This window comes from Symphodus melops (assembly GCF_947650265.1).
Source record: "Symphodus melops genome assembly, chromosome: 7".
NCBI lineage: Eukaryota > Metazoa > Chordata > Actinopteri > Labriformes > Labridae > Symphodus > Symphodus melops.
In genome coordinates, this window is record NC_136697.1 from 16,103,971 (window position 1) to 16,118,740 (window position 14,770).

General features: G+C 40.1%; 1 protein-coding gene across 2 annotated transcripts in view; it reads right to left on the bottom strand.

The window, feature by feature from the left end:
• Positions 1–8,030, bottom strand: part of gpc5c (glypican 5c) — a 92,768-nt gene extending 84,738 nt beyond the window's left edge. For both annotated transcript variants that reach the window (XM_079348096.1, XM_079348095.1), the window contains exon 1: positions 7,451–8,030. In XM_079348096.1, the coding sequence (XP_079204222.1) occupies positions 7,451–7,628 (178 nt within the window). In that variant the 5' untranslated portion in view covers positions 7,629–8,030. The remainder of the gene's footprint in view (positions 1–7,450) is intronic.
• Positions 8,031–14,770: the final 6,740 nt, after the last annotated feature.

Genomic DNA, 14,770 nt, shown 5'->3' on the forward strand with positions numbered 1-14,770 from the left:
CTGGTCACGATGAGAATAAGCTATTTAAAATGTTCCTTCCCACATACTTCCCTGCAGAAATTCACATGCAAAGGAGTATTTTCACAATCCAGAAGTCTACAATGATAACTCATTTTTGCAGGGAGGGGGCTGGGGGGTGGACAGGGGGGTAGCTGGAGGCAGGTGTTGTAACCAGAGCCTAAAGCATGGTCTTAGGACAGACCGCAAGACCAGTGCCTCACTGTCCAAATCCCTCCATGAAACACAATAGGGTTGCATTCTCAATCCCTCTTTCCCTTTCTGCCCCCTCTCTCTCATTTGCCTGGCATATCCTCGTGAAGCCTGGGTGTCTCTTAATTACCCAGTGAGGCTCCATTTGTTCCCATCCCTGAGCCAGACGAGTGAAGTCATAACTGGCTGTCCTGCCCCTTTCCAGCTCATTATCTCCATCTCTGTAGCAGTCCACTCGCTTTATGTTGACACTGTTTCCCTGTCGACACGGTTTCTCAGCTGAGTTTACATTTCTGTAAAGTCGTATTTTTTATTTATTTTTTTTACCCAGAAGTTTGCTTATGATTCATTTCATTAGTATAACACTTGTGTTTGTTTGGGGCTTCAGTCTAAAACTTCTTAGAGTGCCTTCCTAAAGTGTCCTTTTCCCCATTTTTATGGGAGTAACAAATAAATTACAAATATTTGTTAAAATACATGCCATAGATATTTACAGGTGTAAACTTAGATTTGCATGAAATTAGAAATTCAATTAATGTCACCATTAAAATGCTTTCCCAAATGAGGTCAACTCGGGAGTAACTTCAAAACATGTTAAACATTTAGGTCTAAACTGACGTCATTCATTAAGGTCACAGAGATATAAGCAGAGATATAAGATATAAGTTATTGCTGCGGGCACTCTACCTTCTCATTCTTCAGTTAGATGTCATCAAATCTATTACTAGAAAAGGAAACAGATCTGTTTAAACAGATCTCTTTTATTATAACAGTTATTGGCTAGAGATTGCCTCATCCCACCATCAACTTGTAACCTCAGCATTAAATCCTTCGTGGCATTCATCAGAACCTTTAGTAATTGATCAAAATAGTCGTATTAATTTACGTCTGAAAAGCATACTGTCATCATCAAGGGAAAGATGTAGATCTCTTCAAATATTCCTTGCACACTGAATGCATGATATGTTGTTTTAATCCTGTTTAAAGATCATCATTTCACCATATTTGGTATCTGTCCCCTCTCCTCTACTGTCCCTGACCCTGCTCTCCTCTCTGGCTGCCTCTTTCTGTCTTTTGTGTTTGTGTGTTATCAGTGATATGAAACTAATATCCAGGGACTCACAGTGGAATCCAGCCTGGCCTCTCCGTCCCTTGCGAGTAGATGCATGGAGTAAGTGATACTCCATGCGAGTCCAGAGTCTTTGGCTGTTAAACCACCACAGCGGACAGGACAGCCTGACTGTCATGAATATATGCCAGGACCACTTTCTGCGATTATTAGAAGTCATGCTATTGCTTCTATGTGCAACAGTGGAGGTATTGCTGAGCCTGGTGTTTTCTGTCATTGAAAATATCTTAGATCCTGTACGATTTCAAAAGCAGTTTAGTGGCTTCTGCCTGAAGGGTAAACTAAAATATGTATTGAGGACAGCAGTCTTCCAAAGACTCTTCAAGAGTCATTGAAGTCTTCAATGTAGGACACACGGAATCTATTAATATCTGTTTTCTTTCTTTTTCAAAGATAAGAGACCTTTGAAAACCTGTGAATGCCATTGACTTTTCTTTTTCAACAATTTAATGATTTGTTTGATGACATACTTGTATTTGGTGTAATGAAGGTGTTTGAATGTTAAATCTAAGCATTTACATGGAAGCTCAGTGTTTTCCAATAAGTGTGTTCTAGGCATCCTTTGCAACGACAATTTCTCAATCCTGGATTTGACACTTGGAAAGGAAAGAATGGCTAGTTTAAAAACATACATTTAGAGTTATTAATGTTTTTGACCAGATAAAACACTGTGATTCAAAGTTTAAATACCAGGAATGTCATAATAATATTTATACTATGGGGATTGATAAACATAGAATGTCCACTATTATTGAAATATTTTTATAACATTCTTCAAGTATTAAAGTGTTGTATGATTTATGTAAAGCTTGCAAGCTATGGCTGTTCTTCTGGTTTCTTTTAGTCACATTTGCATTGAAATTGTCAGAGAAGATTTAGCTCTATTGCTCCTGTATAATTAGTGCCCATTGTGCATGCTGCTCATTTTGCCTGGATAAACCTGAACACACTTGGCTCTCCAGACTGGGTGTCAACTCTGAATGCTAAGTTGCTTAATTGTCTACTGGTGACAAATACCACATGAGTACATTTCTGTATTAAAGCCAGGGCTCAGGGGTCACGGCTTGTTAGTCGCAGTAGAAATACCCCAATGCCCTTCATTCAAAAGTCAAAACTCCTGATGGGAAAAACTAAATGTCTGAAAAATTCACCTTCTAACACATTCCATTTTCAATATCTGTAACATTATCAATAACAGTTAAAGAGCTGAATAAGATATTGAAAGTGTCATTTAGAGCAGGAGTTAAACTTTTCAGCGAGTGAGTCCTAAAATGAAGGTGGTAGAGACTTGGGATCCCCACTGTTCCTTGATGGTTAAAGAATATAACTTTGCGGAAAGCCACACTCATGCACTGGGCCTATTCAAACACAGGCAACACAAAAAAAAAGAGGAGCGAATGCCACAGCCTCAAAAGCCTTAAAACTAGTCATTTATCTTAAGAAAGGCAAGAACCAGAATACAAATAATGTATATAGACATTATCCTTGAGTTGGCGCGCAGGCTGTTGCCTCTTCGTGTGGAATAAGTAGCTCTCGCACCTACATTGTTGCTGCCTTGTACAAACTTACGTTTTACTTTTTACATTTTACAACACATTAATTTCATTCAATCATACTTTTTTTTTTTGGGAACCACTACTTTAAAGTGCATTTGCTTAACCTCTAGCTCTAGGAAAATGACTTGTATGAAGCTCAAATCCCCTCAAATGATGTGGTAAATTTATTTGATATTTTGGAATGTGTCAATGACGGGGACGGTTGTGGTTTCCTGATGCTGCTGTTTTAATATTTTGTCGAGAACAGGAATAACTTTGTTCAAAAGCAGGCAATTAATGCAGTGACCCTTCTCCTGCCTCGGGAAGCAGGTTTTCTTTTTGAAGTTCCCAGATCTACTGAACATACAGGATATTTACTCTATACAGATTTTCTGTGTTTTGGATGGACCGAGTTGAATGGAAACATTTCAAAGGGTCTTTGCCACATACCTGCGTTTTTGGACAACCTAACCTTGAAACTCAACTGGAATGTTTGGATTTCCCAAACTCAAAGCTGGAACTGCCCACAGTGATTGGCATGGGCTCCAGAGCCGTGCAAGAGGGCAGAGGTTGGAAGGACAGAGTTTAAAGAGGGTGTGGAAAACGTATAGACAGATAGATGCAGAGCTGATGAAGCAGCAGCAGAGAGGTGCTAAGCCACAGCCTGGCATAGTAATTACAATAATGTCCTGGATAATAAATTAAAAGATTTATCTTTCATGTTCTACATCTTTTCCTTGAGCGCAAGAGGTTCATCTTTTCAAAATGGTTATTATCCTAGAGGAGTAGATGATATACTTGGTAGTCTAAAAACCGTGTTCAATCTAATTCTCCTAAACCTGAGTATGAAGCCAGGAAAGGGAGGCAGCACAATTCGCTGAAACACAATCCAATAAGATATGTTGTGTAAAAATAGACTTAGAAAGAAAAATCAGCTCCAGACACAGGGAAGACTGGTGAGGCTTTAGTGTTTGGGGTGGACTAGAGAGACAGCTGCTACTGGTCGGTTCTGTCAGAGAGGTTTTTGTTTGTTTTGTTTAACCAGTAGATGGAGTCAAATTCATTTTTGTCATTTTTTATTTCCTTTTAAAATAAATGTAGTATTTAGAATTAGGATATTTTTAACTCGTATGCTAAAAGATTATGAGTTTGTATGTAGCAGATGGCACCGTGTGTATGCTCTCTCGGTGAGAAAGGCGAAGTCAAAAAGAGAATCAAAATAACTGCAGCCAATCAAAGGCCATGTTGAGCTTTCAGAGCTTGCCAAGGTTTTTGACGCTGCTGTAACTGGTTAAGGATGTGGCGACATGTGATAACACACTGTGTCCCCATTCCCTTGCTATTAACACATGACCCTGCTTGCCTTGTAATAAAGATATGAGACACTTTCTCTTACACTCTAAAATAGCTGTTAATGACTCGGTAAATCAGGGACTGGCAGTGGTAATAAATGTTTAAAGAAGGGGATCTGTGTTGGTTTTGTGTACAATCAGACCAGCTCTGCTTATTCAGACAGATTTTATTGAGCTGTATCAAAGGTTGGTTAAATGTGAGGAAAGTATCCAAAACTGCAACTCAAGAAGCATGCCCGTCAACAGTTATATCAGCGACCAAATGGGATCTCAATATGAAATGTTTGACTGTGTAGCACCTGACTGGGTTCATATAAATCAGAAGTATAGGCAACTTGTGCCACTCATTGATAACTGGAATGAGATAAACGAGATATCAGAAATGCCCAAAACAAAATAATAGCTCATCCTAACTTGTTTAGATGTTTTACATGTAAGTGTTCTACTGTTTTCTCAAATTAAGCATTTGAATACACCATCCTTCACATGCTGCTTCACTAATAACCAGTCACTATCCTACTTATTGGCTATCAGGCCTTCTGTGGATACAAAGTAATACTAAATAAATTACTTTAATTGTAACAATGCGGTTGTTTTTTTTTAAAAGATCTTATCCAAAAGGCCTTTTCTGCAGTTCCCTGCTGGTGCACTCCTCCTGGCGCTTAGTGTGAAATCTTTCCGCCACACATGAATGAAACGCAGCACTGTATCCTTAAACAAACATCAGACTGTGAAAAGGGCTGAAGCTTTGCCACTTCAAATTTCAAGACTTGCTTTTGTTGGCATTTGATCTGAGCACTGAAGCAGAGTAGTGAAATTGTGTACACACACACATATACACTAAATATACCACTCTAACCCCCCCCCCCCCCCTCCCCCCCCTTCCATTGGTCAGCGCTTTGAAGACAAGATTGGGCCTGACCCAGAGCAACGTCTCTAAAAGGAGAAAAAAAAAAAGAGCAAAATAAGATAGAAACCCAGAATGTACCCCTGAAAACTACTGCTGTTTGATTAGCTGTAAGAGAAGGAAGGCCAAAGAGGTTGTGGAGGTAAAATGAAAAGAAAAGCAGTTCCTCACACCTGGTAAGCAAATATTTATATCAGTTAAAGGTCCAAAATGAAGTGCAACCATCTGTATCTGGATTATATCAGCCCCAAAATGTTTGAGTTTAGATAGTGGGTGAGACAGAATCAAATAAAAATGTGGGGGAGGTAAATCTATTACAAATAAAGCAAACCACTCACTCTGTACCGTGTGCTTCTGTTTTCTGATTGTAAGATGAGATGCTGCTCAGAAGCTGCAACTTCCAATGCTCGGAAGACTGTAAAACTTTGTCATGCAAGTCCTTCCGTTGTCTTTAAGAGCTAACCCTGAACTACACCTCGCAATGAAACTGACGTGCCCTGTTGCTAGTGGTGATACCCTGCTAAACAAACATATCAAGTGGTTTGGATGCACCTCTCGGTATGTTTCCTACTCAGCTATCTATTGCTCCTCTCCCTGTTAGAGCGTATAGACTCAGACTGGGTGATACTTTCACCAACCTGCATGTGACACTATGCCGCAAGAATTCTAGGCAAGAGTCAGAGATAGTTGTCATCGTATGTGTGTCGGTATAAGAGTATTCATGAGGAAGAAACTTTACTCATTGACATCTATTAGGATTATAGACTAACAGATAACTGAGAGTAAGTGTGCATGCACTGAACTATAACTGTTAAGTAAAAGATAGTTCATCCATATGCATTTACACTGTGTTTTGTTCTCAATAAACAACTTCACCTCTGTGTGCAGGAGGAAAGCATAAGGCATTTAAAGCTGCTTTCAGGCATCATATTGACGTAGAAAGTTCCCACCAGTTTTAGTTCAACTACGTCTGCAGAGGTGCAAAGAAATTGAACGATGGAAGTCTGATGGAAGATAAGAAAACGGATGCTTGGATGGATGCCGGCGCAGTTTTGGCAGATGGTTTCTCATCATGAGTCTGATTTTGCCCAAAATTTTTTTTTCTTTCTTATCAAAATAAAGTTGTCCTCGTGTCACAGAATCTCCTTACAGAAGATTACCTTTAAAACAGACAGATGTGGAAGTTTATTTTTGTTGCTGTTTTAGTGCCATGAAAACAAAAGTAGCTCTGGAGTTCTTACATCTTCTGTAACTTTGCTAAATGTTCTGAAGTGCTGTGCTCTTCATGGTTTAACTGCTTTTTGTAAAGTGTCTCAAGATAACATTTCTTTTGATTTGGCGCAACACAAATAAAGATTGATTGAAATCAAGATTGATTCCTGATCCAACTGCTTGTAGGCTAAAGAGCCAATATCAGCCCAAGTATTTGAAGTCACATGGCCTCATAATATAAAGCCTTTTGCAAAAATAACATGAATATTACAAGTTATCATCTTCCCTATTGTTGACGAATATTAGAGCCTCTGTATCCACAGTGATTATACCAAATGGGTCCTCTGCATCACACTTGACTTTCTCTGGCTCAGAAAGCTTATCTCAGCAGCTTGCAAATGTGTTGGTGGGCTTTTTGCCAAAAAAAGTGCAAAATAATTGTTTAATCTCTCCAAACAGACTGCTTTACGATAAACAGCTGGGTGGCATGTTACTCTGCAAATTGTGAGGGGAAAAAAGCAAGCAGCTATAATACTATATATCCAAATAGAATATTTCAAACATGTACCATCTAGTTGAATATTCTGGGAGAAAGGAAAGTGTAAGGAACATATTATGTGTAGAACAATGTGAAAATATGCAGGAAAGCAAATGGAAACATAAGTCATTTGCTTCATGGTCAGTTCTCATCTGCCAGTCATAATCAATTGCATCCCATAAATATCTCATCTGAGATCGGCACTTTCTAAAAGATTTCAGAACTATGTTTAACCAACATAGATTATATGACCAGTCAATACTTAAAAAATGTGCTAGGACAAATTATCTGCTGTCTCTCAACATTTAAAATCGCTCCCTGCTGTCACTTGTTGGTTGGTTTTATGAAGGTCACTTCAAATAATTGTTGACTAAGTCACGTGGGCTTTTGACAGAAGCAAATATGTAGGCTCATAAAAATGAATTTTTATGTTTCCCTAAAACCGCTATGAGTGTGGTCGAAGGTACAGTAGGCTACTTGTGTGACTTCTGTTTGGCTCAATCTGTAGTTGCTGTGCGCTTTAGCCTAAGTGCTCTCCACTTGGAGGTGCCAAACCCACTGGCTCACCTGTGCCAGGTGTCTCCGGTACGCGGTGCAGCGGCCCGACCTGTCGCAGCTGGAAAGCAGTCCTCACTTCATGACAACTGTACGCATCCGCGTCGATCACAACCACCGCAAATATGATCGCCGACCAAATCCAAATGGATCCGCAAGAGTCCACGCGTGGGCATACTCCTCGGGACATTGCCGCATCACACACCAGGTATCCTCGTGGATAGCCTACTGACAGTAAACTGTGTGACAGTGTTGGAAACAGACGCCGCTGGAGTATAATGAAGCGATGATGAGTTTAAACATTTGACAAACGGTTCCGTCTTAGTCTCACATTATTGGTTGGGGTGAGTGTGAGCGCCTCACAGCAGAGCTTCAGTGTCTTCTCTCGGGAAGAGGAAGAGTGGTGTGTGGGCTGAAGCCAGCCTGTCCCGCGCTCAACACTTTGCAGTGGTCGGCTGTCTGCATGCCTGTTTCCAAAGCCTCGCGCACACTCCCCTCCCTCTCTGTTTACTTCAGCTGAGTGCCCCAACTCCAACTCAATAAAATATCCCTGTAGGGACGTACTTAGTCATCCTGAAAATATTCGAAGTCACTGTAAGAAAACAACATTCATAATTGATTTTAGCGAGAGCATTTGTGTCATGACATTTTCACTCTGTAAAAAATGATCTAACTTTTTGGGATATATATTTTTTTAAATATCCATTAGAACTAACTACTACTTGGGTGCCTTTCTACAAAGCACAATCTATTTAAATAAAACCCTCACCTGAATCCTTTTCAATATGGTCCTCTTCAGTCTTCATCAAGACGGAGGATAGTGAGCACAAACACTGTAGGCAAATGTACTTTGACCTCTTTGGGTCAGCACAGTCAAATCACAATAATAGTGTTTCACAATAGAGACATATTTGAGAGGGAACTTATTATCCCTGCAATCTTGCGCTTAAAGGAGAAGCCACATTATTTGATAAACATCACTGCCATCTACTGGACACACTGCTTGGCAAAATGCAACCACGGAAAAAGTCATCTTTCCCCCCATATTTTCATAACCTGTTCAAAACACTATTGTCACTGTAAGAATACCTATTTATTCATCTCAACTTTTTTTAATAAAAAAAGTTAAAGCATAAATAAAACAAAGTTAAAACAATAAAACACTAAAACAAGAACAGAGTCTCATGCTGGGTTGAAAGCCAAAGAATAAAAATGGGTTTTAAGATGAGTTTTGAAAACGGACAGTGAGGGGGCTTGTCTTATGTGCAGTGGGAGGTCGTTCTCATTTAGAAGTCAAAGCAAATAAAAGTTGGCAACTGACAGATGTGTGAAGAATTGTGTGGATGTGCACACGCATGTCGGCAACCAAAAGCATCTCCTTGCCCAATAAATCATTTATCTCAGGATATTCATAACACACTAACAACAGCTGACGCCTCAGTACACACTTACAGAACTTTAACAGGCAAGGGACTGACATCAGCCCACAATCATGGTTTGAATATAATATAACAAATGTATTTATTCTTTACAATCAAGTTTTAAACCATACAAACAACAACATGGTTGCTAAACAGCTATGGCTGAGAGCAAATCTCTTGATGTGCAGCTGTCATTGTTGTGTTTGACTAAAAGGCCTTCAGTAGTGTCTACAATAGCTAAACACTATAGATATAAGCACTAGTCTAATGTCTGTCTGAGTCCCTGTGATGCCAGCACCAGCTGGTCGTGACATTAAAACAATCAAGTAGAGGGTGCTCTGACCCAACTAACTACTACTACCAATACTGGCTGTTGTGATATAAAGTAGAGCTGGCTGTATGCCCCTCATGTTCATTGTGCAGATTTGCACAGTTAGTAAAACATTTCCTGATATTCAGGATCTTCGTATATGGGCATTAGTTTTTTGTTTTTTTTAATTATACTCAGCATAAGTACAAGATAGTTGCGAGTTTTGAAACACTAGTTTGTTGTTGTGTATCTGCACAACCTGGGTTGGCAATTATGCAGCAGCCTCTGGACCAGCACAGTTGAGGCATCTTGACTAAACAGCTGTCGGTTCAGATTTGATACACTTCCTCTGGGCTCAGTCTCAACTCACTTGAAGAGGGTTCTCAGCAATGGTTTCCGCACACAGAGGTGCAGAGGTTGCATATACACCACACTCTCAGATTTTCTTCCATTCCTCAAAGGCAGATACGATTCCAATTTTAACATGAATATGTTTAATGCAAATAGTGAAGTGAAATATCAAGATCCAGGCTGTCTAAACCTGAAGCTTGAAATTGTGTATGCACGAGTGTATGCATTTCATAGGCAGATCAAACAGTATAATGAGTAGCTCAATAAGTAGGCATTTCTATTGTCATGTTTGTGATTACTCAGTAAAGACTTGGAGGGAAAAAAACAACAGATATATGGACTTAAGCTTCTTTTTAATTGAGCACCCCCCCCCCCCCCCCAAAAAAAAAAAAAAATCCATTACCATGGTTTGCCAATCCATGCACACTGATTTTTAAACTTGGAAAAACAACCTGGAAAAAAACATTATTTATCTGATTAGCTATGAAGGTGTATTCTCTGATGGGCCCTCTGCCCAACAGAACTGTAGTATTGCTTAATATGTAAATTACATCATCTGAAACTTGTTTTAGTTTGCCATAAAGCTTACAACCTGCCTCAGCACCAGCTCTTAGCCTTTTGTTAGGCTGACTGAAAGTGAGGCTGAGGCCGGCTCTTGTAGTGGAAAAGTCTGTCTGTCGTCCTCATTTGCACTTAGAAGACTTGGATGTTTACAGGTATGTCATTTGACATCTGTTTCTCTGTATGGCCTTGCCTGCATATTATACAAGTACAATTCATCTTGTTATCTGAGTGCAAAAGGTTCCCAAAACAGTCTGTGTGCTCTGCAAAAGACAAACGGCTTGACTTAAGATCCTTATTCAGCAAACAGAAAAATCTCCAGTGTGGTGGCTGCTGTCAATGAGCCTCCAGATAAGAGGCCCCTGCAGAAACAGATGGGTGACGTATCTAATGCTATGAAACAAACAGGGAGGCAACAGGGGGCAGTAAGTGGCTGACATTAAAGTAAGTGGGTCCTTTGCAGAGTACCAATCCAATAAAAAGTGTAAATGTAGTTGAATAAGTCATACATTCTTAAGCAACATCGAAAAGATACTCGCCTTTTCTCAATTAGGTGTTTCTATTGCTGTGGCTTGCTTGCTAAAGTTATTTATGCCATGTCATAATGTAGCACATTCTTCAGTATTAGAGGTCCAATATGTAAGCTATAGCTTTAAAATTAAGAAAATGACCTTACTATAATATCACAAATTAAGGAAACATGCTGAAGTGCTGGCTTCAACATGTTTCCTTAAGGACACTCTTGCAAATTAAATTAATGTCAACAATGTGATGATGTTCCTGGTATACATTTGAAATGAAAAAGGAAAAGAACGTGTTATAGCCATTCATTCAAATCTTTGATATAGTAGTATAATTGTGAGGTTGATTTGAGGTCATATCACTCAGCGTTATTTGTATCACTGCTATAACAAGTACATTTTTTTTCTAACAACACGAGGGAAGGAACCCAAACACTAAATAGACCTGGGGTAATCAGACACAGGTGATACTAATAAGACAGTTGAGGACAATCAGGGTAATCATGACAGGTGGAAAACACAGAAAGGCAGGAAACGAAACAACACTGAAGACCAGAACTACAACTTAAAACAGTAAGCACTAAAGACCGAACTAAGAAACACACAAGAGACAACATCGGAGAATTAAAAAAAGAACTCAAAACAATTAAATAAAACATAATCAGCACCACAGAAACACAATTTATAATTGACTGGCATATCATTGGCCGAGGGAGCCTTTTATAGTACTAGAAGAGAGGAAACATTTTATCAGCAATAACTAGAGAGTGAACAGTAATTCTTTACTCAGAAAACACTCCTGATGCTCATGCTTCAAGAGAGTCATTTCATGCTTTTAAAATGTATGAAACAAGAGAAAACAACTGTTTTGTCTGAAATATGCACTTCTGTAGTTGGACAGCAGGTGGTGCCAATAACCCAAATAAGAAATTCAACCCTAGCTATATTGTGCTTGTTTATGCAGGTTAAGTTTTCTGTACACAGCAAAACAAAGTCATAATGATTTATTGTCTTTTCCTATCTGAGGTGACAGGATTTTTTTTTCTCTACAGCCAGTAAGCAGGACAAAGGGTCATCAGTCAACAGCCTCTGTGTTTTAACATAGAACTTGGCATTTAGACAGCGTCTGTTTATTATAACTAAATAATATTGTCATAGACTACACAATAATCACAAATGTGGCTTCATCCCTATGCTAACTTATTTATCAAAAACACTGTCTCATTGGATGCCAATTAAGCCCGTCCAATTCTTTGACCAGGATGGGGATCCTTCATTATGTGTCTTCATGCTGTGTCAGAGTCCAGTGGTTAGTAGACAATCTCTGGGGGCTTCAGGCCATCAGTCCTGGCCCTCTAAACTGGGGATTTAAGAGGTTTATGTGGGGTTAAACCCCCAAGATTGGAACCCTCAACTGCCTGTTTGAGAGATTACGCTATTCCGTCTCCTATTTGCACCTCTCTGTCTAGAGCAAACAGCGGGAAATGTGAAGGGTGGTCTTTAGAGACTTTCCTCAGCTTGACATCTCTGGAAGAAGGATGTGGTGATAAATGAGTGTTGAGAGGCTAAATTAAGTGGAATATTACCTCATGTTGTGCTGCTGAAAGTAAGGCTGTATCTTGTCTCCAGAGATTTCTCAATATGGCATGATGTGCAATGCATAGAAAAAGGGGTGCACACGTTTACTATACCAGCACGCATATGTGCAACACTGAGTGATCAAATGTCTGCACAATTGCTGGCCAAAGCAAGAACCTTATGCTCCATTTCTTTCAGATGGAGATGTGAGGAGTGGAAGTAAGCCATGCTGCATCTTTAATGAGAGTCTAACATCTTCAGTGCCACTGTCTGTCATATCCTTACCTGTGTGGCACTCCCATGGAGCACAGAAAACAGTGCCAGTAAGACTCAAGCTCCTCCCAGCATTTGCCAACATTTAGATTTACAATCATTGAAAGCAACAAATGAGGTGTATGATTTATTTATAAGGATTCATTTATAATGACTCTGTTTCCTGAGAGGCCTTTAATTGATTGGTAAAATGGCTTTTATGGACTCTTCATTAGCCTGTTACAGCTGTGGATCAATACAGCTTTGTTACATGCATGATTGAACAGAGTACCATGTTTGTGCTACAGGATGTGTGGGCTGTCATGTCACAGTCATTAGTTTCACAGTGTTCAACTAAATACATGAACTGCCAATGTTTCATGACTTTGCAAGTATCCAAATTACCAATTGCCTTGATTTATTCTTGTGGCATGTAAGAGTAAATGAAAGAGTGAGAAGTTATCTGACCAACGAATTGTAATAACTCCCAATCATTGGTCATTTGTAGCCCATAAGATTACAGTCACTGGGCAGTATCTCTCCCTATTCAGATTTAATAAATGTGCAAAACACAGCAACTATAACTGGATTATCATCAGCAAAATCCTAATAGATTTAAATAAATTGAAACTTAATTTTCATAATGTATTCAGGCAGTTTGAATGCCCCTTTCCCTGTATGCAAGTCTTTGTATGTGAGCGTTTGTTCATGGAAGAGTTACAGGCTTTTTTTTTTCCAGACTTCACCCTTCATTCTGTCCCTCGGGGAGAGTCCTCCACTGTTCACAAAACAAAGTACTGTTGTGCACAGAGGTGGGAAAGTGTGTTTAACCCATTCACCTCTGGGATTTCCTCAATGTCTGTGTTCATTGAACTCTGATGGGATCTAAATACTTCCTTTGAGATTACACGCACGGGGTCAGTCGGGGCCCTTTGTGTATATGTGCATGTGCATGGGTGCGTGTGTTGAGTTGGTCTGGATAGAGTGACTTGCTTTGTGCCTGACCAGTCGACCAATTCCTCACAATAGGCAGAAAAAAAGGGGGGTGACTACCTTTTTGACGGGGCATTTTATCTCAATGAGATCATAGCAATCAGCTTTTATATGGCATGTGGCACGCTGTTATAAGAGGGGCAAGGTGAAGAGAAATACAGTCTACTGTATCTTAACCCTATTGTACCTTTCCTCCCCCACTGTCCAAACATTCATTCTATTATCGTATTGGATATGATTATCAGAAGAGGCCTCCAAATGACCTTTGCTGTCATCATTCCTCTTTTCATAATCATATGTGTTCAAGCACAGTGATTCATCCCTAACCTGGTTGAACCCACCAGTGCACTGTCGCTCCATTTCTGTCTCCCTGAACCATTGCTTTATTTTTAACAACACCATTATCCCGATCACTGCTTTAAACTGACTAACACATGTTTGTGAAAACTGATTTAGTTCCCCCCACTTCCTACTCCTTCTCCAGCACCCTTTTTTTTATTTATTTATTTTTTTTAACCCCCTGCAAAGTGCGAGACACCACCACTAATAGAGGGAGGGGGAAAGTGAGGGAGGTAGGAGAGAGGGGGGTGAAGGGAAATGGAGGGAAGGGGTTGATAAAAACAACAGATATCTGCTCCCTAATCCTTTTGTGTCGGCGGTGTTAATCCACCCGACCAAGCCCCCCCATCCACCCTCACCAGCACGACTCACCCCCACCCCTGCTTTTGCACCATATACCAGGCTCCCTCCACATAAACAACCCACAGCACTGCTGAAACAAACACTCACTCCCCAGACAGACGATCAGAAGCTGCAGCAGCCCCCCTGAATGACACACAACTCGTACTCAACTCTGTCCCTGCTTTCATCCCCATTATATTGGTGTACACTGGGAACAAGTCTCTTTTCTTAGATGGTTGCTTTTTTTTTTGTTTATGCAAACATATTATAATGTGGCATCAGCATGTCCATTTGTGTGTATTTCAGATTGCAAAGTGTTGCTTTCCCTATTTGTTTGTTTTGCTTCCATGCATTTGCTTCCCTTTCTTTTTTTTCTGCTTTATTTTGACTACTGTACATATAATGAATGCACATGAGAGCAACACGGTGTATCAACTGCAAGTGTTTTTGTGTCGTGGTCTTGTTTACGAGCTGTAGGAGAGAGGGGGGAGGTGGGGGGTAGCTGGGGCGAGGGAGCGCAGTGGTTGCCGGGGGAAGAGGAGGGATGTGTCTAATGAGGTCACACCCTGGCAACCTTGTGACTCCTCCCACTCAACCCTCCCTCCTCTCCTCCTTCCTCTCCTGCTCTTTTCACTTGGCCCCCTCTAAGTGTGCCCACCCACTC